General features: G+C 45.5%; 1 protein-coding gene across 3 annotated transcripts in view; it reads right to left on the bottom strand.

Moving 5' to 3' along the window:
- Nucleotides 1-23,768, bottom strand: part of FPGS (folylpolyglutamate synthase) — a 38,123-nt gene that overhangs the window by 9,168 nt on the left and 5,187 nt on the right. For 2 of the 3 annotated variants that reach the window (XM_087704628.1, XM_087704627.1), the window contains exons 2-9: nucleotides 11,999-12,127; nucleotides 10,011-10,064; nucleotides 8,706-8,770; nucleotides 6,150-6,264; nucleotides 4,938-5,015; nucleotides 3,882-3,943; nucleotides 2,419-2,521; nucleotides 30-107 (exon numbers count right to left, since the gene is read on the bottom strand). In XM_087704628.1, coding sequence (XP_087560754.1) covers nucleotides 30-107; nucleotides 2,419-2,521; nucleotides 3,882-3,943; nucleotides 4,938-5,015; nucleotides 6,150-6,264; nucleotides 8,706-8,770; nucleotides 10,011-10,064; nucleotides 11,999-12,127 — 684 coding nt within the window. Of the gene's footprint in view, nucleotides 1-29; nucleotides 108-2,418; nucleotides 2,522-3,881; nucleotides 3,944-4,937; nucleotides 5,016-6,149; nucleotides 6,265-8,705; nucleotides 8,771-10,010; nucleotides 10,065-11,998; nucleotides 12,128-12,274; nucleotides 12,509-23,768 lie in introns of those variants that run through there. The other variant, XM_087704629.1, reaches the window with a different exon arrangement.

The following is a 23,768-nucleotide window of genomic DNA, read 5'->3' as shown; positions in this document are numbered from 1 at the left end:
GAACATTGATAGGCACAAGGCATCCTTACCTGGCATTCTTCAGCTCTCTGTTTCAAGACTTCTAACGGCCTCTCCGGTTGCGGTACTGTGAATGCTGGCACACCGGGCTGAAAAGCAGAGCAGGACATTTAGAGAAGTGTTTTACGAGGCCGAAGAGGAAGATTTTTCTGCTCCCGTAACAGGTAAGAGGACTCCTGATCACCTGGGGTTTGGACTACTGCAATGCACACCCCTTGGGGCTGCCCTAGAAAACTGGACTCTTTTGAGTATCCTATTGTCTGTGGGACGCCCAAAGACTTTTTGATGGAGGCGGTTTTGACATTTTGTAAGCAAATGGATAAAATATTAGCTTCTTCTTCGTTTTTTTTTTAGAGTGCACCGTAGCTAATGCAAATTGTGGTGTTTTTCTTACGGTACAAACTTTAAAAGGGCACTTAATGTAATTAAAGATAAAAGCTCCTCTCGCACATATATGCTAGTCGTTCCTGACTCTAGGGGGCAGTGCTCATCTCCGTTTCAAAGCCGAAGAGCCAGCGCTGTATGAAGACGTCTCCGTGGTCATGTGACCGGCATGACTCAACACCAAAGGTGCACGGAACACTGTTCCCTTCCCAACAAATGTGGTCCCCATTTTTCTACTTTCATCTTTACGTGCTTTCGAACTGCTAGGTTGGCAGAAGCTGGGACAAGTCACGGGAGCTCACTCCATTATGCGGCGCTAGGGATTCGAACCGCCGAACTGCCGACCTTTCTGATAAACAAGCTCAGCATGTCAATTCCCCCCCGTTGTCATGGTAGAAAGGAGAGGGAGTACGTTCCATAAACCCTGTCAGCTGAAGTTGCATCTCAGGGTTACTGCAGCCAGTTTGGGAGGGATGCATCTTATAGGGTAATGTGATTTATGACACAAGACAAGCTTAGCCAGTGAGCCACCCTCTTTAATATAATTAGGTGCCTTCAAATTGCTTCCTTGAAATTGAAAATTGCAGTCACATCTTTCTAATTATGTAATACAGTAGCTAAAGTAACAATTTATTATCCGTGTGTCAGGCCTGCAGTTATATTCCTTTTCAGGATCTTTAGCCTGCCACACTCTCTATTATTTCATTATGCTATTTCATTAGTGTAGTAATTGGGAGGGGAGAATAGAAAGGAGTAGAATGGTGGAATGTGTTGTTGTTATTCCTTTCTAGAAGCCCAAGGTCATCTTTTGTCTCCGCACCTCTGCACCTGACCGGAACTAGATGGGTGAAACGCCAGCGTGGCTGAAGAAGATTGGACCATGTGATGGATTTATGGGTGTGGGGATAAGATCATGAACTTTAAACTGGGTGAAATCCCAGGAAGCTTTTAGATTTGGGATTTCCACAGATGTGCCAAAATGTCTGTCTTATTAAATTGGAACTTTAAGGATAGCTCTGCCTTGGACTCTGATTTAATTCTGGATGATATTTGGAAGGCTGACAGTGTGTTTCTGCACACCCATATCTCCACCCAATGCAAACTCCAGCCATAAATATATATTTTTTCACCCAGGCTGTGCAGCAATACCAAATATTAAGGATCTTGTTCTACTTATGTTCTATTTTACAGGCAGCCTCGACTTACGACTGCGATGGGGCCTACAATCGATGCCGCTAAGCGAGGCATTTTAGTGAATTTTGCCCCCATTTTATGGCCTGAAGTCGTTAAGTAAATCGTTGCCGTTGTTAAAGTTAGTCACACAGTTGTTAAGTGAATCTGGCTTCCCCTTTTGGTCACAAAAAGGGACAATGCAACTGTCATAAACACAAGTACAGTTGCCGACCGTCTGAATTGCGATCAGTCACATGGACCATGGGCATTCTGTGACGGCCATAAGTGTGAAAAATGGCCATAGGGCACTTTTGTTCTGTGCTGTTGTAACTTCAAACAGTGACTCAATGAACTGTAGTAACTAAAGGTATCATCATCCTCTTCTTTTAACGACCCTATAATCTCTTGTGAGATGGAGTCGGGGCAACTGAATGGAGCTGAGTGTTTCCTGGCCAGATGCCTTTCTTGTTGCCGATGAGTAGTTTTGTTCGGCAGATAAATTCTCCTTGTGCCGAGAGAGAGAAATATCTGCCTCTAACCTAGGATTGAACTCACAGCCTCCTGAGGGTGAGGCGAGAGCTCCCCCTCTAGGCCACTCCAAGGACTACGTGTACATTATTCATAGTTTATAGTCCATGAGCACAAAACATGCAAATGAGGTAGAGAAAACTTCTGGATCTTTTGAAGAAATTTAAGCCAGGGTCAAAACTGCTTATTCGATTTAGAAGGATTTTCTAGAGTCATCGGAGAGCCAAGAAGTGTCTTGTCCTGCTGCTCACGCCCATCTTAATAACACGAAGGCAGAGGGAAGAAGATTCCTCCCTCCCCCCTCAAGGATCTTACCTTGAAAATGCCGCCTTTCTGCCAAGCTATCTTCTCGATGGTGTCTCCCAAGATGCTGGTGTGATCAATGCCCAAGGAGGAGACCCCACACACTATTGGCTTCCTACAACAAAGACAAAGAAAAAACGGGGGGGGGAGATCTAGAAGACTCAATCAATCAATCAATCAGAATCAATCAGGTCAAAAGGGCCCAGCAGAGATGATACGACCTCGGGAAACAACTACTGAAGGGGAAACTGCTGGTGACCTTCTACCGCTGCACCATAGAGAGTATTTTAACTTACTGCGCCTGTGTCTGGTTGGCCAATTGCACAGGGGCAGATAGGATGCGCTCCAGAGGGTCAACGTCATTGCCCAGAGGATCATGGGCGGCCCTCTCCCCTCTTTGGAAGAGCTTCAGAGCTCCCGCTGCCTTAAGATAGTTCATAACATCCTTAAAGATCCATCTCATCCTGGGCACCCTTTTTTTTTTTTTGAACTATTACCTTTTTTTTTTGAACTATTACCACCTGGCAGCCGGTACCGGATAATAAAAACCAGAACAAATAGGCTGAAAAACAGCTTCTATCCCAGGCCAGTAACTATGTTGAATTCTACGGTATAGTGAAATATGAATGCGATATCAGGGGTTTTCAATTTCATTTATATAGAGTGTGAAGGATGCGTGTTTGTGCTTTTATTTTTATAGTTATAATGTACGCTGAAGACGGCATTTAATTCCTTGTACGATGTGCAATGACAATAAAGTAAATTTAAGCTAAAGTAAACTGGAGCTGGAAGGGACCTTGGAGGTCTTCTACTCCAACCCCCTACCCAAGCAGGGGACCCTATCCCATTTCAGACAGGTGGCTGTGCAGCGTCTTCTTATAAAACCTCCAGTGATGAAGCACCCATAAACTTCTGGTGGCAAGCTGTTCCACTGATTAATTGTCCTCGCTGCTAGGAAATTTCTCCTTAATCCCAGGTTGCTTCTCTCCTTGATTAGTTTCCACCCATTGTTTCTTGTCCTGCCCTCTGGGGCTTTGGAAAATAAGTCGACCTCCCTCTTCTTTCTGGTAGCTCCTCAAATACTGAGATACTGCTATCATGTCCCCACTGGCCCTTCTTCTCTCTAGACTGGGCAAGCCCAATTCCATGCAATACATATTCTTCATATGTATTGGTCTCCAGGACCTTAATCATCCTAGTTGCTCTTCTCTGCACTCTTTCTAGAGTCTCAACATCCCTTTTTGTGATGCGGTGACCAAAATTGGACGCGGTATTCCAGGTGCGGCTTTACTGAGGTTTTATAAAGGGGTACTAATACTTTCAGTCTCCGAGGAGGGAAAGTGAGATTCTTGACATGGTCCTAGAAAGCCTTGCAGATGTCCACCAAGCACCAATCCTCTTTTGAATAGAGAGGGAAACCCACCCCTTTGAGGGCTAGCGATGAAGCCCTCCCCCCAGACGTCCAACCTCCATACCTGACAATGTTTGTGCAATCGTAGGCGCCCCCGATGCCAACTTCTATAACCGCCAAGTCAACCTGGGAAGAAGATACAAAATAGGTCATGGTCTCATTGGCTAAGAGAGGTTTGGGTCCTCTAGATTGTAGATTGTAGTTACTTCGCTGGGTGAGGATATGGGAATTGCACCCTGTCATATTTTGGTCTTCAATAATGAGCTAATTTATTGAAACCCAACTAGGATCAGTGTTGTGGCGAGCTGACAGAAAAGTCGGACAGTGAGGAGGCTGTGGAGGAACATGGGCCAGTCCTGGAGGCTGAGGAAAGCTCAGACGGGGGCTCTGTATCAGAGGCAGAGAGGGAGCCAGACAGCAGTGAGGCAGAAAAACAGCTGGAGCATGTTCCCCATGTGCGCATGTGCAGAGCTGCCAGAGGACAAGAACAACTAAGAAAGCAGGGTCGACTTGGGAGTAAAGCCTTGGAGGTGATTGGCCCCTCCCATAGGAAACAAAAGAGGGACGAACGGGGAGGGGGCTTTTGCAGGAAACCGTTCGTGTCAAGAGTGGAAATTTCTATTTGTAATTATAAGAGATTTTCTGCCAAGTTGGCTGTGTTTGGAAACTAATGATCTGTCAGCCCTCCAAGCGAGATAAGGTTCGTGTGGATAAACACTCCTTTGAAAGACTGTTTGCTAAAGCCTGGCTGACTGTGAATGAAAGGAATTCACAGTCGTGTAAATAAAAGGGGTTTAGCCGGGACCAAGATTCCGCTTCGTGCTTTCTAAGGAAGCCTCAGTCAGAACAATCACTTCAGAGAGAGCCAGAAGTGAGATTTTATAGGGTTGACTTCTAAAGGGATGGTCCAAACGGCTTCTCTATCAAGAGAACGACATGGAAGCATCAAGTTTGGGTTCAACTCAATTGGAGGGTTGAGAGTGTCCAGGGTGGGTTCCTTGAGAATCTCCAGAGGTTGGACTCTGCAGATCGTCAACCTCTGAACAATCACGATGACCCCTTACTCAAACACATCTATCTTTCCCAATTTTATAAAAGGGACTTTTGAAGTCCAACATACCTTCTCCTGCAGGAAGACATGGAAAGCCATGATCGTAAGGAACCGGAAGTAGGCAGGCATGGAAGCATGATGGGAGTCCTGAGAAGACCACAAAGGGGGTTAGGAGGATTGGCGTCAGGCCGGCAGTTATATATAATAAACTGATTATTTATTATGCGTGTGTCAGGCCTGGAGTTATATTCCATTTTAGGATTTTTGGCCTGCCACACTCTCTATTATTTTCCTATGCTGTTTCATTAGTGTAGTAGTTGGGAGGGGCGAATAGAAAGGAGTAGAACTGTGGAATGTGTTGTTGTCATTCTTTTCTAGAAGCCCAAGGCCATCTTTTCTCTCTGCACCTCTGCACCTGACTGGAACTAGATGGGTGGAAATGTCAGCGTGGCTGAAGAAGATTGGACCATGTGATGGATTTATGGGTGTGGGGATAAGATCATGAACTTTCAACTGGGTGGAATCCCAGGAAGCTTTTAGATTTGGGATTTCCACAGATGTGCCAACATGCCTGTCTTATTAAATTGGAACTTTAAGGATAGCTTTGCCTTGGACTCTGATTTAATTCTGCATGATATCTGGAACGCTGACAATCGGAATTGGAGCAATGGACTATCAAGACCTCAAACCAGGGGTGAAATCCAGCAGGTTCTGACAGGTTCTGGAGAACCGGTAGTGGAACTTTTGAGTAGTTCAGAGAACTGGCAAATACCACTTCTGTCTGGCCCCAGAGTGGGGAGGGAAGGGGGGGATTTTGCAGCATCCTTCCCCTGGAGTGGGGAGGGAATGGGGGATTTTGCAGTATCCTTCCCCTGCCATGCCCACCATGGCACACCCACAGAACCAGTAGTAAAAAAAAATTGAATTTCATCATTGCCTCAAACCCACCTCCCGTTGGTCACTATCAAAATCTAGGCTCAGTCTAAATGAACCTCTTTTGATTTCTGGAATGTGCTCACCTCAAAGATTTACAAATAGTTGAGCTTCTCCTAATTCCTAAGCTAGATCTGGGGGACGGAGATGGTGATATTCTTTTTATCCACCAAGACAGAAAGCTCAGGAAAACATTGGAAAAACTGGAGTGGGGGGTGGCTTTCTCCATTGTGCTCGTCCCTTCCTTGTCCCTTCCATTTCTTCGTCCCAACCCCGCCATCTCATCCCGACCACCTGTGCTTGTTGGCTTCTTCGATGGGATTCCTCATCAGGTGACCCCAAACATACCTTGGTCTCCTCCAAGCGGTTATACACCTGCCAGAAGTATTTGCTAAAAAGCTCTTGGCTGATTGGCTGACCGTTAATCCGAATCCTCTCGCGGACTTGAACCAGATGAGGTGAACTTTGGGGCGGGGGGGAGAGAGAAAGAAATCAGAGAAACAGGATTACTTAGATCAAGTTTTGAACGACTCTCACGCCAGGATCGGAAGCAGAAATCCCGGAGCGATGAAGGTATTTTGTACAATGTAATGAAGTCAGGAAAAACTCCATCTGTACTGAGCTAGGCTTCCCCAAAAAACAGGAGGCAGATTCCTGGTCCCAACAAAACCCCTTTTATTAAACAAATGTGAATTCCTCTCATTCAGCCAAGGCCTGGCAAAGAGTCTTTCAAAGGAGTATGACCACAGACCTTATCTGCCTTGAAAAGCTGCCATGTAAATATTTGCCAATTGAGGTGCTGTGCAAGGAAAGGCTGGGCACAGAGTCCCTGAGATTCACGGACAGATCTTCACACTCCTGAAACAAATCTAATAACCGAAAGAACAAATTGTTTCCTGCAAAAGCCCCCTCCCCCTTTGCTCCTCTTTTATTCCCTCTGGGAGGGGCCATTCACCTTCCACCTGTGGCTTTACTCCTAACCCCGATTTCTCCACTGTTCTTTTCTTCTGGCAGCTCTGCGCATGCGCACACTGGGAACAGTGTGACTCCGAAGGCAGCTGATAACTGGGCATACGGCTCTGGCCCCCTCTCTGCCTCCAATGCAGAGCCCTTGTCCAAGCCTTCCCCAGACTCCAGGACTGGTCCATCTTCCTCCCCAACCTTCTCACTGTCCGACTCTGCCGGCCACTGGCAGGCCACACCACCACCAACCCATCGCTCAGCCAGTTTTGAAAGCAGGATTTTATAATACACTGAATTCTGTTTATCTTCCGGAAATCAAATGAGGATTAATAACAATTCAAGGTACAATTAATGCAGTTTGAACTTTGATTTCAAAAGGAAGCAGAGCTTTTGAAGTACTGTAGCCCTGTGTGTGCATTTTATTTCTTTTTTCAGAGAGATTGTGCCAGCTGAGACCAAAGGCCTGCTTAGTTGGGCACCCTGTTCACCAGCTGGAAAAAAATCAAGAATGCCAGGAAACCGAAAAAAGTTTCCAGAGACGTAACTGCAACAACTGTGCAGAATAGTTTTTCCTTTTCCAATGTAATACTATCAAAAATGCTTGTTATGTTTCCATCAGTTGGATAATTGGGAAGTTTTAAAAATGGAATGAACAAAAAAAAGGGTGTGTGTGTGTGAGGAGATGAAAAGGGGAAGGAGAAAGAGGAGAGAAAGAAAATAGATGAAAAGAAAATAGAAGAGAAGAGGAGGAGAGGGAGAAGAGGAGGAGGAGAAGCAGCAGGAGGAGAATGAGAATGAAGAAAAGAAGGAGAAAGAGAAGGAGGAGGAGCTGGTGGTGAAAGAGGAGGAGAAGAAGAGAAGGAGGAGGAAGAGAATGAAGAAAAGGAGGAGGAAGAGGAGGAGGAGGAGGAAGAAGAGGAGGAGCTGGTGGTGAAAGAGGAGAATAAGAATAGGAGGAGGAAGTAGAGAAGGAAGAGAAGGAAGAAGAAGAGGAGGAGGAGAAGCAGGAGGAGAATGAAGAGAAGGAGGAGAAAGAAGAAGAGGAGGAGCCGGTCGTGAAAGAGGAGGAGAATAAGAATAGGAGGAGGAGGAAGAGAAGGAGGAGGAGAAAGAAGAAAAGGAGGAGGAAGAGAAGGACAAGGAAGAAGAAGAAGAGGAAGAACTGGTGGTGAAAGAGGAGGAGAATAAGAATAGGAGGAGGAAGTAGAGAAGGAAGAAGAAGAGGAAGATGAGAACAGGAGGAGGAGAATGAAGAAAAGGAGGAGGAAGAGAAGGAGGAGAAAGAAGAGGAGGAAGAGGAGCTGGTGGTGAAAGAGGAGGAGAATAAGAATGAGGAGGAGGAAGAAGAGGAGGAGGCGGAGAAAGAAGAAAAGGAGGAGGAAGATAAGGAAGAGGAAGAAGAAGATGAGGAGGAGCTGGTGGTGAAAGAGGAGGAGAATAAGAATAGGAGGAAGAAGAAGGGAAGGAGGATGAAGAGAAGGAAGAAGAAGAGGAGGAGGAGCTGGTGGTGAAGGGGGAGAATAAGAATAGGAGGAGAAAGAAGAAGAGGAGGAAGAAGAGGAGGAGGAGCTGGTGGTGAAGGAGGAGGAGAATAAGAAGAGGAGGAGGAGAAAGAAGAAGAGGAGGAGGAGAAAGAAGAAGAGGAGGAGGAGAAAGAAGAAGAGGAGGAGGGAGAGAAGGAAGAAGAGGAGGAGGGAGAGAAGGAAGAAGAGGAGGAGGTGCTGATGATGAAGGAGGAGGAGAATAGGAATAGGAGGAGGAGGAGAGGTAGAGGAGAAGGAGAAGAATAAAGAGGAGGACGGAGAAAGACCTGCAAATAGAAGGAGAATGACTGTGGCAAAAGAAAGCAAAGATAAACCCAAAACACTGAATTTCTAGCTAATTTTCCAGTTGGCACGGAAGATAATTTAAGTCCCCCAAGCAGCCCACAAGGACATTTACCTGTAAAAGCCGGTCTTCAAATTGTAGTTGCGCAGAATGCGTTCCGTGAAGGCGCAGGCCGAACCCTGATGGGTTAAAAAAAAGGGGGGGAGAAGAAATATCAGGCCCCCCCACTCAAACCAGGAAGGAATTCAAGCTGCCCACCATCTGGGCCAGCCTGGTTCCCCCTGAACAGCTGAATCAAACATCGCAAACCAGGATTCTGAAAATTGGGCCAAGGGAGGGGGGGCTTGAAGGGGCCACGAGGGCCGTAAGGTTGCCGACCCCTTCACTTCATACCCTGAATTAGTTTCTAAAACTAGTTTCGTGGTCGATTGCCAATCGTCTTCTCTCGGGTTCTCTGCCAGATGTTGTCCCTTCCAGATATTTTACGTGGATGGAAAAGTGGGCAAACTTTGGTGCCAAGGAAGGGATTGGGGAATTATTCTCAATCAGTTTGGAAAATGTCTTTTGATGCTAAAAACGGCTCACTGGAGCAATGTTGTTTCCAAACTGTAAGGACTGAATGGTCCTTCCTTCTTTCCTTCCCTCCCTCCCTTCTTTCTTCCCCTTTTCCCTCTCCTTATTCCCTTCCGTTCCCTTCTCCTTTTTTCTCCCTTCCTTTCTTCCTCCTCTCCTTCTTCTCTTCCTCTTCCTTCTCCTTCCTTCCTTCCCTTTGTCCCTCTTCTGCTTTCCTTTCTTCTTCCTCCTTCCCCGTTTCCCACCCTTCCTTTCCTTTCCCGTTTCCTTTCTTCTTTCCTTTTCTTTTATCCTTTCCTTCCTTCATTTTTTCCCTTTCCTTCTTTCCTTTCCCTTCTCCTTCCTTCTTTCTTTTCCTCATTTCCTTTCCTTTTTCCTTTCCTTCCTTTCCTTTCCCATCCTTCTTTCTTTTCATTTCCTTTCTTTCCCTTCCCTTTCCTTTCTTTCCTTTTCCTTTCCCTTCCTTCTTTCCTTTCCTTTTCCTTTTTTCCTTTCCTTTTCTTCCTTTCCTTTCCCTTCCTTTCTTTTCCTTGTTTTCTTTCTTTTCCTTCCCTTCTTTCCTTCCCTTCTTTTCCCTTCCCTTCTTTCTTTTCCTTCTTTCCTTTTCCTTTCCTTCCTTTCCCTTCCTTCTTTCCTTTCCTTTTCCTTTCTTCCTTTCCTTTCCCTTTCCTTCTTTCCTTTCTTTCTTTCCTAACCTATCCTATCTTATCTCCTTCCCTTGATATATTTATTTGAAACACTGCAATGCCCACAATCCCGTGCTGGGATTATCACAGACGTCATATTTGTTGTTACTCATCGCTGATAAAAATTTAAAAAGTCTTCAACCCTCTCCCCTCCTCTTACCTTGCCCTTTGTCCCAGTAACATGAATGACGTTGAGTTGATCCAGGTCTTCAACCTGCCGGACAAAACCCCTGTTTAGTTTTTGCTTTCGGCATCCTTACCCCGTCGTACCAGGAATCCAGGGTGAGTAGCCCTCACCCTGCCTCCGCTCCTCGTTTCTCCCCCCCCCTCAAAAGCACGAGACCCTCAAAAAAGTGGGTTTTGAGAATGCTTCCGGAATGTTCACCAGCATGCTGGAAATGTAACCAACCACACGGAATGCATTATCATAAGTGACGGATGCGGACATCTGCAAAAAAAATACTGGGCGAAAGAAAAAGACTGGCTCGGAGAGATTACTATGCACCAAATAGAACTAAAACCGGAACTATTTTTATTAGGAATAATTAAGAGGAAGTATGAGGAAAAAAATGTAATGAAAAAAATTAAGCACCTAATTCTACGTGTACCGTATTTTTCGGAGTATAAGACGCACCTTTTTCTCTCAAAAAAAGAGGCTGAAAATCTGGGTGCGTCTTATACACCAAATACAGCTATTTGTTTGCCTCCCAAAACCCCTTCACCAAAATGGCCGTGCAGAGCCTCTAGGAGGCTTTCAGAGAGCTCTTAAGGGCTGGGGAGGGCAGAAATGAGCAAAAAACGAACCGTTTTTTGCCCTCCTCCAGCCCCCAGCAGCACTCTATAAGCCTCCATAAGGCTATGCACGCAATTTTTTTGACAAAAAACAGGCCGGTTTTTGCTCGTTTTTGCCCCCCCCCCGGAACACTCTGCAAGTCCCCCCAAGGCTATCCCTGCCTTTTTTTTAAAAAAAAACGGGCCCGTTTTTGCGAAAAACGGGCTGTTTTTGGGAGGTTTGCTAAGTGCAAAAACTTTTTCCCCCCTTTTGGAAAGCTCTTCAACAGATTGATGAGAATTATGTTGATCAAGTGCTGTGCCAGCAGAAACGAAGTCTTAGGTGCTGCAGATTGCCAGCGATTTTCTTCTCCAGCACATGGATAAATACACCTGGAAACATCTACCTACCTACCTACTCTCTCTCTCCCTACCTATATACTGTATTTTTCTCTCTCTCCAGCTCTTTCTATTTCTCTCTCTCCCTCCCTCTACCTACCTACCTACCTACCAAACTCTCTCTCTCTCTCCCTACCTATCTACTGTATTTCTCTATTTCTCTCTATCCCTCTACCTACCTATCTACCTACACTCTCTCTCTACCTACCTACCTACTGTATTTCTCTCTCTCTATCCCTCTACCTACCTACCTACCTACCTACCTACTCTCTCTCTCTCCCTACCTACCTACTGCATTTTTCTCTCTTTCTGTCCTGTCTATTCCTCTAATTTGCTTCTTCAAAACCTTGGTGTGTCTTATATTCTGGTACGTCTTATACTCTGAAAAATACGGTAATTACGGCAAGAATCACATACGGACAAAATTGGAAAAATAAACATAAGCCAACAGAAGAAAACGTGATTAAAAAAAATATCGGAATGCGCTGAAATGGACAGACTCACAAAAGAGCTAAAAGATGAAGAAGAATCCGAATACTACTTAGTATGGGAATTGGCTAGAGGAAAGCGGGGAAAAATAGGAAAGCGATAAAGGGAAGAAAAAAGATCAAGAGACCATAAAATAAATACAAAACCGCAGAATTAACAAGAGGGAAAAAATATAAGATCGACTCTGTATAAAAATAGTACAAAATAAGAAATATAAGGCAATCAAAGGTATATAAAAGATGTAATGCATGGAATTGATGAGATAAAAGTTATATAAAAATACAGTATGTATAGATAGAGACAGACAGACAGACAGACATAAGACATATATGTATAGATAAAAGAAATGCAATGGATATGTAAAGGATGTAGAAATGTTGCAAAGATGATATAAGTGTATAAATAAAATTAAATAAAAATGTGGGTTTTGCCCACCCCAGGAACAAGGAAAGCCCCCGCCCCAAATTAAAAAAAATAAAGCTAATTTACCTTCAAGCCGGTCCGTTCCAAAAACCCAGCCATGGCCTGCAACTGGAGCTGGGGGTCTCCCCGCTCTCGCTTCACCTGTTCCAGGTAGCTGGCATTGGTCTGGAGGGTATTCAGAGTCCGAATAGCATCCTAGAATTGCAAACAGGCAGACATGAGGGTTTTTTTCCCCCCCCGCCGGTCCTTCCGTTGGAGAAAGGAAGCAAAGCTCCTCTTGAGAATCTCTCAAACCTTCCCTAATCACCGCCTCCTCCATCCCCCCCACCCAAAAAAAGACACCTGAAATAGGAAGAAATCGGCTTGGAATTCCCGTTTAGTTGTGCACACAACCGTCTTTTCAGAAGGCGGCAAAGCGTTGGGAGAAAAATTCTGCTTATTGCAAGATCCTCCCTGGCAGATTTTGGGGGACTCCATGGCTAGAGTGCGAGCTGCCTGCGAGCCAGCCCCGCTGGACATTACTAGCCGACAGAGTCCGTCCATCGTCCTGTCTCTGTGAAGGTTGTAACCCCAGAGGGGGGGGGGAGAGAGGGAGATAGCTTTCCTTCCCCCTCTGAGCAAACACAACCCTTGACAAACATCTAAGAGGAAAGGCAGCAGGGTTCCCGAACGCCCAGGAAATGGGCCATGTGATAAACCTTGAAATTTATTTGAATTGGGTTTTACGGAGGTTGAGCTGAAAAAATGGAGAAAGTCATAGTGTGTGCAAGATTAATGCATGCACCAAGATGGGAAGGGAAGGGAAGAGGAGAGGAGAGGAGAGAAGAGGAGAGGAGAGGGGAAGGGAAGAGAATTACAAAATAGTAGAGCAGTGTTATTCGCTGGCTGGGGAATTCTGGGAGTTGAAGTCCGGACATCTTCAAGTTGCCAAGGTTGAGAAACACTGTAGTAGAGGATAGAATAGGATAGGATAAAAAAATAATTACAGAATAGAATACAATAGGATAGAAAATAATTATAGAATAGAATAGAATAGAAAATAATTACAGAATAGAATAAAAAAGAAAATAATTAAAGAATAGGATAGGATAAGATAGCATAACATAACATAGCATAGGATAGGATATAAAATAATTACAGAATAGAAGAGGATAGGATAGAATAGAAAATAATTACAAAATAAAATACAATAGGATAGAAAATAATTACAGACCAGAATAGAAAATAATTACAGAATAGAATAAAAAAGAAAATAATTAAAGAATAGGATAGGATAAGATAGCATAACATAACATAGCATAGAATAGGATATAAAATAATTACAGAATAGAAGAGGATAGGATAGAGTAGAAAATAATTACAGAATAGAATACAATAGGATAGAAAATAATTACAGACCAGAATAGAAAATAATTACAGAATAGAATAAAAAAGAAAATAAATACAGAATAGGATAGGATAAGATAGCATAACATAACATAGCATAGGATATAAAATAATTACAGAATAGAAGAGGATAGGATAGAATAGAGTAGAAAATAATTACAGAATAGAATACAATAGGATAGAAAATAATTACAGACCAGAATAGAAAATAATTACAGAATAGAATAAAAAAGAAAATAATTACAGAATAGGATAGGATAAGATAGCATAACATAACATAGACTAGGATAGGATATAAAATAATTACAGAATAGAATAGAGTAGAATAGAATAACAGAGTTGGAAGGGACCTTGGTGGTCTTCTAGTCCAACCCCCTGCTCAGGCAGGAAACCCTACACCACTCCAGACAAATGGTTTCCCAACATCTTCTTCAAAACTCCCAGTGTTGGAGCATTCAAAACTTCTGGAGGCAGGTCGTTCCACTGGTTAAATGTTCTCACTGTCAGGAAATTTCTCCTTAGTTCTAGATTGCTTCTCTCCTTGATTAGTTTTCACCCATTGCTTCTTGTTCTACCCTCAGGTGCCTTGGAGAATAGCTTGACTCTCTCTTCTTTGGGGCAGCCCCAGAGATATTGGATGACTTCTATCATGTCTCTCCTAGTTCTTTTCATCAAACTAGACATACCCAGTCCCTGCAACTCTTCTTCATGTGTTTTAGTCTCCAGTCCCCTCATCCTCTTTGTTGCTCTTCTCTGCACTCTTTCTAGAGTCTCCACATCTTTTTTACATCGTGGTAACCGTATTCTGTGATGCCGTATTTCAAGTGTGGCCTTCCTAAGGCATTATAAAGCGGTATTAACATTTCACGTGATCTTGATTCTCTCCCTCTGTTGATGCAGCCTAGAACTGTGTTGGCTTTTTTGGCAGCTGCTGCACACAGCTGGCTCCTATTTAAATGGTTTTCCACTAGGACTCCAAGATGCCTCTCCCAGTTATTACTATTGAGCGAGGTGCCACCTATACTGTACCTGTGGATTTCGTTTTTCTTGCCTAAATGTAGAACCTTCCGTTTTTCGCCATTGAATTTCATTTTCAATGGTGTGACTGGGAGAATCGTGAAATAGCCAGAGGAGAAGATGGGGTCGCAAAATCGATAGGGCTTTGTGGTAATAGCGACGCTGACCAGTTGGATCAGGAGGAAAATGATGAAGATGTGTGTGAAAAGGTAGAAACTTTATTTGGGCATTTTGTGGAAAGACGGAAAGAGGGAAGGGGAGATGTGGGGATTAGAAAGGGTGGAAGAGGAAGGAGAAAGAGATGGATGGCAATGAATTGATGGAAGGAAGGGTGGAAGTTATAAGTCTGTTTTTTTCTTTTATTTACCGTATGCTGTTTTTTTCTTAATCTTTTTTTTAATCCTGTATACTTTTGTGTACTTTTATGCACTGAGGAAGGAAGGAAGGAAGGAAGGAAGGAAGGAAGGAAGGAAGGAAGGAAGGAAGGAAGGAGATTGATGGATGGATGGATGGATGGATGGAGAAAAGATAAGAGGGAGGGGTGGAAGGAGAGAGGGAGGGGGAAGATGAGAGAAAGGAAGGAAGGGGAAAGAGATGGATTGATAGATGGAAGCAAGGAGGGATGGAGGGATGGAGGGGAAAGATGAGACGAAGAAGGGAGGGAGGTGGGGAGGAAGGAAGGGGAAAAATATGGATGGATAGATGGAGGGAGGGGAAAGATGAGAGGATGGAAAGAAGGAGGGAGGAGGGAAGGAGGGGAAAGAGATGGATGGATAGATAAATGGATGGAAAGAGGGAAGGAGGCAAAAGATGAGAGGAAGGAAGGAAGAGGAAGGAAAGAGGAAAGAGACTGATTGATGGATGGAGAAAAGAAATAGGGATGGAAGGAGGGAGAGAGGGGAAAGATGAGTGGAAGGAAGGAAGGAGAAAGAGACAGATGAATAGATGGATGGATGGAAGTGGGGGGGAATATGAGAAGAAGAAGGGAAGGAGGGAGGGAGGGGAAAGAGATGAATGAAGGGATAGATGGAGGGAGGGGAAAGAGATGGAGGGATAGATGGAGGGAGGGAGGGTAAAGAGATGGATGGATGGAGGGAGGGAGGGAGGGAGGGAGGGAGGGGAAAGATGAGTGTAAGGAAGGAAGGGGGAAAAGATAGATGAATGGATGGATGGATGGATGGATGGATGGAAAGAAGAAGGGAGGCAGGGGGAAAATGAGAGGAAGGAGGAGAGAGGTGAAACGGATGGATGGATAGATGGATGGAAGTAGGGGGGAGGGAGGCAAAAGTTGGAAGGAAGGAAGGAAGGAAGGAAGGAAGGAAGGAAGGAAGGAAGGAAGGAAGGAAGGAAGGACAGATGAAGGAGAGTTTCCCTCAAAGTACTCTTACCACACAGGGGAGCTAAAATGAGAATTTCCTGACTGAAATGCCGGAGCTAAACCTCAGGAATAAAACACAATCCGTGTAAACACCACACTTTTGCGAGGACTCGCATCTCACAGCAGAAAAGAGCTCAGAGTTGTGCAGACCAAGAATCTGGACTTTTCCCAAAGAGATTATCAGCCGGGTAAATGTTACATCCTCACATACAGGCTCTACGCTGAAAGCCAAGAAGGGAAAACCTTGGGGGGGGGGGGGGGACAATAAAATTTGATAACGGGACTCGAGACTCAAAATTCCTCCCACCTTCTCCTTGGACAAAGGGGCTGAGTGCTAAGCAACCTGTTTTTTTTTTTTTTTTCTGAAACGATTGCCATAATCCTTCCTGGATTTCATCTTCCCAAAAACCTTGGCGGATCAGGAGACGGAATCGTGAAAATATGCCCTTGGCACGAACCACCAAGGTGTAATTTTCCCAGGTAGGGCCGGATTCCTTGCTCCACGCTCCCAACAGAAGGACCGAAAAACATTTCTGGGAATTTTGTCGGTGCGAAGAAAGTTTATGCTTTGGAAACAATCAAAATCCAGACTCTAACAAAAGGGCCAGGAAAATATTGACAAAGGTGTTGCAAAAGTGGCTGGTTTTTGACAGCAGAGCTGGTTCATTTAGGGACACGGTACTATGCCTGAAAAGTTTCTGGTTGTGGCCCGCCAGCGGCCAGCAGAGATGGTGGCACATTCGGACAATGAGGAAGTTGGGGAGGAACCTGGGCCAGTCCTGGAGTTTGGGGAAGGCTGTGACGAGGGCTCTGTGTCGGAGGCAGAGAGGGGGCCAGGGCCGTCTGACAGTTATCAGCTGCCTTCAGAGTCAGACATCAGTGAGGCAGAAGAACAGCTGGAGCTTGTTCCCAGTGGGCGCATGTGCAGAGATGCCAGACAAAGGGAACAGCTAAAGAACAGGGGTCGACTTGGGAGTAAAGCCACAAGGGGACAATGAATGGCCCCTCCCAGAGGAAATAAAAGAGGAGCGAAAGGGGAGTGGAGTTTGCAGGAGACAATTTGTTCACTTAATTGGTTCGTAAATCTCCAAGACTCCTTGCCAGGTTCTGCAGATATCAGCCTGGCAGCTCTCCAAGCCAGATAAGGTCTGTGACTGTAAATCCTCCCTGGAAAGACTTTGCTGGATGTGAACAAGGGCCGACTTGGGAGTAAAGCCACAGGTGGATGATGAATGGCCCCTCCCAGAGGAAATAAAAGAGGAACGAAAGGGGAGTGGAGTTTGCAGGAGACAATCAGTTCAATTCATTCGGGTGAAGATCTGCTCCTGACTTCTTGCCAAGGAATTGCTGCTACAGCGTGGAGTTTGGGAAGATATCAGCCTGGCAGCTTTCCAAGCCTGATAAGGTCTGTGGTTGTCAATTCACCCTTGAAAGGCTGTTGGCTGGGACTTTGCTGGATGTGAACGAGAGGAATTCACAGGAGCGTCATAAAAAGGGGCTTGGTTGGGACAAGGGAGTCTTTTTCGCGATTTGGGTTAGCCTACGTCAGGACATTTCTGATGCCTGCACGCGCAAAAGTCCTTTGCACCATTTGTGCGTTGTGAAATGTGCACAAACAGCTGGAGGCGATCCACGGGCGCCTCCCACAAGGTGTACAAAGTGTCCTTTCACAACCGAGACCGCAATCCAGTTGTTTTCCCAGAGCCGGATCTGCCTGTTTGGATTCGTATCCAGAGCTAATTTGATCTTCCCTTCGTGTTTAGCAGTGTTGCAATCTGTTCGAGCGCCAACAGGATTTGTATTGATTTTCAGCCAGGCAAACCGGGAACGCAGGGGTTGGGGAGTGGTTTGGCTTTCCAAGTTACTAGTCCTCAATTTATGAACCCAATTCCACCCTTAAATTTCTGCGTTTCTAAGAGAAACGCTGGCTAAGTGGATTTTGCCCCATATTACGACGGTTCTTGCCACTTTTTTTGTTAAGTTAGTAACACAGTTGTTAAGTGAATCTATTTTGCTTTATTATTATTATTATTACTTTGATATTATGATGATGATAATATCAAAGTAATAATAATAATAAAGCAAAGTATAATTCATATGATGATGATTACTCTGTTGCATTCCACGTAGGCTGAGACTATACACTGGAGGGAAATTCCTTGTGTGACTTATCACACTCGGACAAATAGAACACAGGTAGTCCTCGACTCACAACAACTGAGCCCAAAATTTAGGTTGCTAAGTGAGATCTAGTCTGGTTTTAGAGCAGCTATTTGCAAACATTTTAAAGATTTTTCCCTTGGAATGCAGACCGGTGGCTCTACAACCCAATACAGGGAGTCCTCGACTTCCGACCACACAATTGAGCCCCAAATGCCTGATGTTAAGTGAGACATTCGTTAGGTCTCGCCCCATTTTACAACTTCTCTTGCCGCAGTTGTTAAGTGAATCATTGCCGTTGTTAAAATTAGTAACACGGTTGTTAAGTGAATCCCGCTTCCCCGCGGACTTGCCTTGCCAGAAGGTCGCCCAAGGGGAAATCACGTGACACACACACCCCGCGGTACACTGCAACCGTCATAAATACGAGCCAGTTGCCAAGCGCCTGGATTTTGATCCGTCATAAGGGTGAAAAAGCGGCCACACGCCACTTTTTTTCACTGCCGCCGTAACTTCCAAATGGACGCTAAATGAACTGTTGTAAGTTGAGGACTATCTATACACCAAGAAGTGGGTGCTTTGCATCTTGAAGTCACAACCACGACCCCTCCCCAAACACACAGGAAGACACTAACCGAATCCCACTTCGACACAATATTTTTGCAAACGTCTCTAAGCTTCATGTTGTCCCTTCCTTCTGGAGACCAAAGGCAGCTACTAGTGAATTTCTCTTCGTTTGATGCCCACAATAATACCATAAGATTGATGAGGCCAGAATTATTTCTACTAGGGATCCCAAAAGAAAAACATGGCAAAGGTGGACTATATTTACTCAAGAGTAGTAACTGGGAGAGGGATCTTGGAGTCCTAGTGGACAACCATTTAAATAGGAGCCAGCCGTGTGTAGCAGCTGCCAAAAAAGCCAACACAGTTCTAGGCTGCATCAACAGAGGGAGAGAATCAAGATCACATGAAGGGTTAATACCACTTTATAAGGCCTTGGTAATAATGCCACACTTGGAATACGGCATCCAGTTTTGGTCACCACGATGTAGAAAAGATATGGAGACTCTAGAAAGAATGCAGAGAAGATAAACAAAGAGGATTAGGGGACTGGAGGCTAAAACATATAAAGAAGGATTGCAGGAACTGGGTATGCCTGGTTTAATGAAAAGAAGGACCAGGGGAGACATGATAGCAGTCTTCCAATATCTCAGGAGCTGCCAAAAAGAAGAGGGAGTCAAACTATTCTCCAAGGCACCTGAGGACAGAACAAGAAGCAATCGGTGGAAACTAACCAAGGAGAGAAGCAACTTAGAACTAAGGAGAAATTTCCTGACAGTTAGAACACTTAATCAGTGGAACAATTTGCCTCCAGAAGTTGTGAATGCCTCAACACTGGAAGTCTTTAAGAAGATGTTGGATAGCCATTTGTCTGAAACAGTACAGCCTAGGCGGACTCCAGGGGATGGTAGAGGACAGGAAGGAGGAGGAGGAGAAGGAGAAGGGGAGGAGGAGGAGGAGGAGGAGGGGGGGAGGAGGAGGAGGAGGAGGAGGAGGAGGAGGAGGAGGAGGAGGAGGAGGAGGAGGTGGTGATTGGATGGAGTTACCAAAGCAGCCAGCAAGAGCTTCAATGAACTCCAGAGGATGGGAGAGGACAGGAAGGCCTGGGGGAATGTTGTCCATGAGTCAGACACAACTTCGCAACTAACAACAAGTAGGCTGGCAGAACACAAATGCAGATAAAAGATAAATGCAGATTTATAATAATCTACTCCAGCCAGCTGGCCCTTGCAGATTTTGGGCAGAGAAGGGGCTTAACTAGACAGGATTTGAGGGGTGGGCCTGAGCTAAAAATAAGCCGGATGGAGAGGGCAGTGAGCGTGCAACAGGATGTTCCATTTCTAAAACACGGAAGCACTTCCATTCAAGACGCACATGGGTTATTACACTGTTTTTGCGTGCAAAATTGTGTCAATACTGTATTTTGCAGGGCTGCCATTCCTGCACCTATCTCTTGGGCCAATCCTTAATGTTTAATTTTAACATTTGGGATCCAGGGCTGCACAACTGCTGCTGGGTAAGACCCTCACTTAAACCCCCCAGATCTCCGAGGCAACTATGGGTTTTAAACAACGCACATCCTTTATTCCCCGTGTCTTCCCGAAGTGCAAAGCTATGGAAAGAGATTGGAAGGATGCAGACTTTAGGAAAGGGAAGAGGGGAAAAAATGCCTTTGGGTTTTTTCTTATTGCCTCTGGGAAAAAAACAAAAACAAGCAAATATTTTTGGAATGCCGTTTCAAAAATTCTCCTGCAGGGGAGAAAGCTATTCACAAAACTGCCAAACTCTGCTCGATGTAAATAGAAAAGAAAGCCTCTCACCTCCATTTTTCCGGCTTGTCTACTTAAAAAATAAAAAATAACAGCATGAGGCCTGAAGGGGAAGGATTCTTTGCACCAAAAGAAACAAGAAAAGAAAAAAACCTGCTCGGAAATCAGCCCTGCTCTCTTGCACACGCTTGCATGGATGCCCTGGGGGCCTGTACATTTTTTCACACGTGGTTGGATAGTATTTCCTGGAAAAGCAGCTTAGTGGGCTGGAGGCGGGAGAATGACTGAGCCAGTCATTTCACGCTCAAAGTTGCTCAAAGTTGCTTAATCGCAAAAAGGAGCAAAGGAGGAGGAAGAGAAGAAGACAACGAGAAAAGAGGAGGAGGAGGAAGAGGGGGAGGAGGAGGAGGAGAAAAAGAAGAGAATGAGAAAAGAAGAAGAAGAGGAAGAGAGGGAGGAGGAAGAGGAGAAGGGGAGGAGAAGAGGAGGAAAATGAGAAAAGAAGAGGAAGAAGGAGAGGAGGGGGAAGGAGGAGGAGGAAGAGAACGAGAAAAGAAGAAGAGGAAGAAGAAGAGGAGGAGGGGGAGGAGAGAAGGAAGAGAACGAGAAAAGAAGAGGAGGAGGGGGAAGGAGGAGGAGAGAAGGAGGAAGAGAAGGAGAAAGGAAGAAGAGGAAGACGGGGAGGAGGAGGAGGAGGAGGAGGAGGAGGAAGAGAATGAGAAAAGAAGAGGAAGAAGAGGAGGGAGGGGAGGAGGAGAGGAGGAGGAGGAGAAGGAAGAGAATGACAAAAGAAGGAGATGAAGATGAAGAAGAAACAACAACTTGGGAAAACTTTAATCTTCTTCCAAACGGCATCAGGAAGAGCCAGGAAGGGGAATAAACAGATTATGCAAGATGAAAGAGATTGAAGATTTTAAAAGATGTCAACATTTGGGAGGAGAGGAAAACCAGAGGCGTTGGGGTAAGGTGAGGACAACTTTCCAGGTTTGGGGGGGGGCGGGGGGGGGGCAGGAAACGGCTCCATATTTCTGCAGGCAGGAATTTTAAAAGCTCTGAGGATGGGTGGTTTCTCAATTTGATAAGCTAATAAAATAAATAAAAACCGTGGTAATAGAAATTCCTTTGAACACAGGCCTGCACTGATAGGCCTTTTATTTTTATTTATTTATTTGCATCTTGCCTTTATTATGTATGCAAACATAAAGAACACGTCCTTCTCCTATTTTCACCATCACCACAACAACCCTATGAGGTGGGTTGAGCCAGAGGAACTTGCCCAAAGGAGCTGCCTTTCATGCCTAAGGCCAGACTAGAACTCCGAGTCTCCTGGTGACTGGCCCAAAGTCACCCACCTAGCTTTCATCTCTAAGGCCAGACTAGACTGGCCCAAAGTCACCCAGCTGGCTTTCATCTCTAAGGCCAAACTAGAACTTCCAGTCTCCCGATGACTGGCCCAAAGTCACCCACCTGGCTTTCATGCCTAAGGCCAGACTAGAACTCACAGTCTCCCGGTGACTGGCCCAAAGTCACCCAGCTGCCTTTCATCTCTAAGACCAAACTAGAACTTCCAGTCTCCCGGTGACTGGCCCAAAGTCACCCACTTGGCTTTCATCTCTAAGGCCAAACTAGAACTCCAAGTCTCCCGGTGACTGGCCCAAAGTCACCCAACCTGGCTTTCATGCCTAAGGCCAAACTAGAACTTCCAGTCTCCCAGTGACTGGCCCAAAGTCACCCACCTGGCTTTCATCTCTAAGGCCAGACTAGAACTTCCAGTCTCCCGATGACTGGCCCAAAGTCACCCACCTGGCTTTCATGCCTAAGGCCAGACTAGAACTCACAGTCTCCCGGTGACTGGCCCAAAGTCACCCAGTTGCCTTTCATCTCTAAGACCAAACTAGAACTTCCAGTCTCCCGGTGACTGGCCCAAAGTCACCCACTTGGCTTTCATCTCTAAGGCCAAACTAGAACTCCAAGTCTCCCGGTGACTGGCCCAAAGTCACCCAACCTGGCTTTCATGCCTAAGGCCAAACTAGAACTTCCAGTCTCCCAGTGACTGGCCCAAAGTCACCCAACCTGGCTTTCATGCCTAAGGCCAAACTAGAACTTCCAGTCCCCTGGTGACTGGCCCAAAGTCACCCACCTGGCTTTCATCTCTAAGGCCAGACTAGAACTTCCAGTCTCCCGGTGACTGGACCAAAGTCACCCAGCTGGCTTTCATCTCTAAGGCCAAACTAGAACTTCCAGTCTCCCGGTGACTGGCCCAAAGTCACCCAGCTAACTTTCATGCCTAAGGTGGAACTAAAAACCCCAATCTCCTTGACTTGGTTTGGAGGTTCTAGCAGGGGAGCGCAGCTATCATATACCCTTGACCGAAAATTGGTATACTCCTTCTATCTGGGATGGTCGTCCTCTTCCACCGAGCACACAGCTTCGGCACATGGAGCGGTGAGGGAGGAAGGACACCCGCCTAGCCAGCCAGATCAGCCGAATCAACCGTGGCGATCAATGGGGTGACAGATGTCGCAGCCAGATCGGCTTCACATCCACCCCCAGTCTCCTGGTGACTGGCCCAAAATCACTCAGCTGCCTTTCATCTCTAAGGCCAGACTAGAACTCCCAGTCTCCTGAGGGCAGAGATAAACCTCCAAGTGCTTCAAAGACACCCCCGCTAAGAGAAAGAAAAATTTCAGAGCACGGCCCCCAGAGATGGAAGACTACCAGTTGTTCCCATTCCATCACCATCAGCGGTGCATTTTTAACTCTGGAAATCCATCCCTACTCCCACCCCATTCCCAGGGTGTCCATCCCCAATTGCATGGCTAAAAGTCTCTCCAGATTCTCAGCCCTCCAGGTCAAAAATCCAAGAAAGAACAAGGAGAAAAACCAAGGAAATCCAGTTGCCTCCTGAAAAAAAGCCCCTTTGGGACAACCATGGCCTGGAGGGCTGAGAATCTCTACAGATTTTTAGCTACACAATTTGGGATGGAGACCCTTGGAATGGGGTGGGAGGAGGAACGGATTTCCAGAGGGAAAAAAATTGCAGACTTACAGGAACCATTTGCACCACTCAGGTGACCCTGAAGACACAGAGAAAACTCCAGGTGGCCTCAAGGACTCTTTCTAGAGCAGTGTTTCTCAACCTTGTCAACTTGAAGATGTCTGGACTTCAACTCCCAGAATCCCCCAGCCAGCATTCGCTGGCTGGGGGATTCTGGGAGTTGAAGTCCAGACATCTTCAAGTTGACAAGGTTGAGAAACACTGCTCTAGAAGGATGCAAAGGACCAGCTGTCTGCAAGGAGCATCAATCCTTCCAATCCCCACAGTCATCCAGTCAGAGCTGAAGAAGCTTCTTGGATGAGAAGCGAAATGTTTTCAAAAGAAAACCAAGGAAGTCCATTTGCCTCCTGAAAAAGCACCTTTGGGACAACCATGACCTAGAGGATTGAGAATCTCTACAGACCTTTAGCTACACAATTTGGGATGGAGACCCTTGGAATGGGGTGGGAGGAGGAATGGATCTCCAGAGGGAAAAATTGCAGACTACAGGAATCTTTTGCACCA

The sequence above is a fragment of the Thamnophis sirtalis genome, unplaced genomic scaffold (genome assembly GCF_051295495.1).
Source record: "Thamnophis sirtalis isolate CommonGarterSnake01/CBP01778 unplaced genomic scaffold, rThaSir2_p1.2 scaffold_2, whole genome shotgun sequence".
In the NCBI taxonomy this organism is placed as follows: Eukaryota; Metazoa; Chordata; class Lepidosauria; order Squamata; family Natricidae; genus Thamnophis; species Thamnophis sirtalis.
Note: the sequence above shows the minus strand (reverse complement) of the source record. Positions and strands in the feature narration are given on the sequence as shown.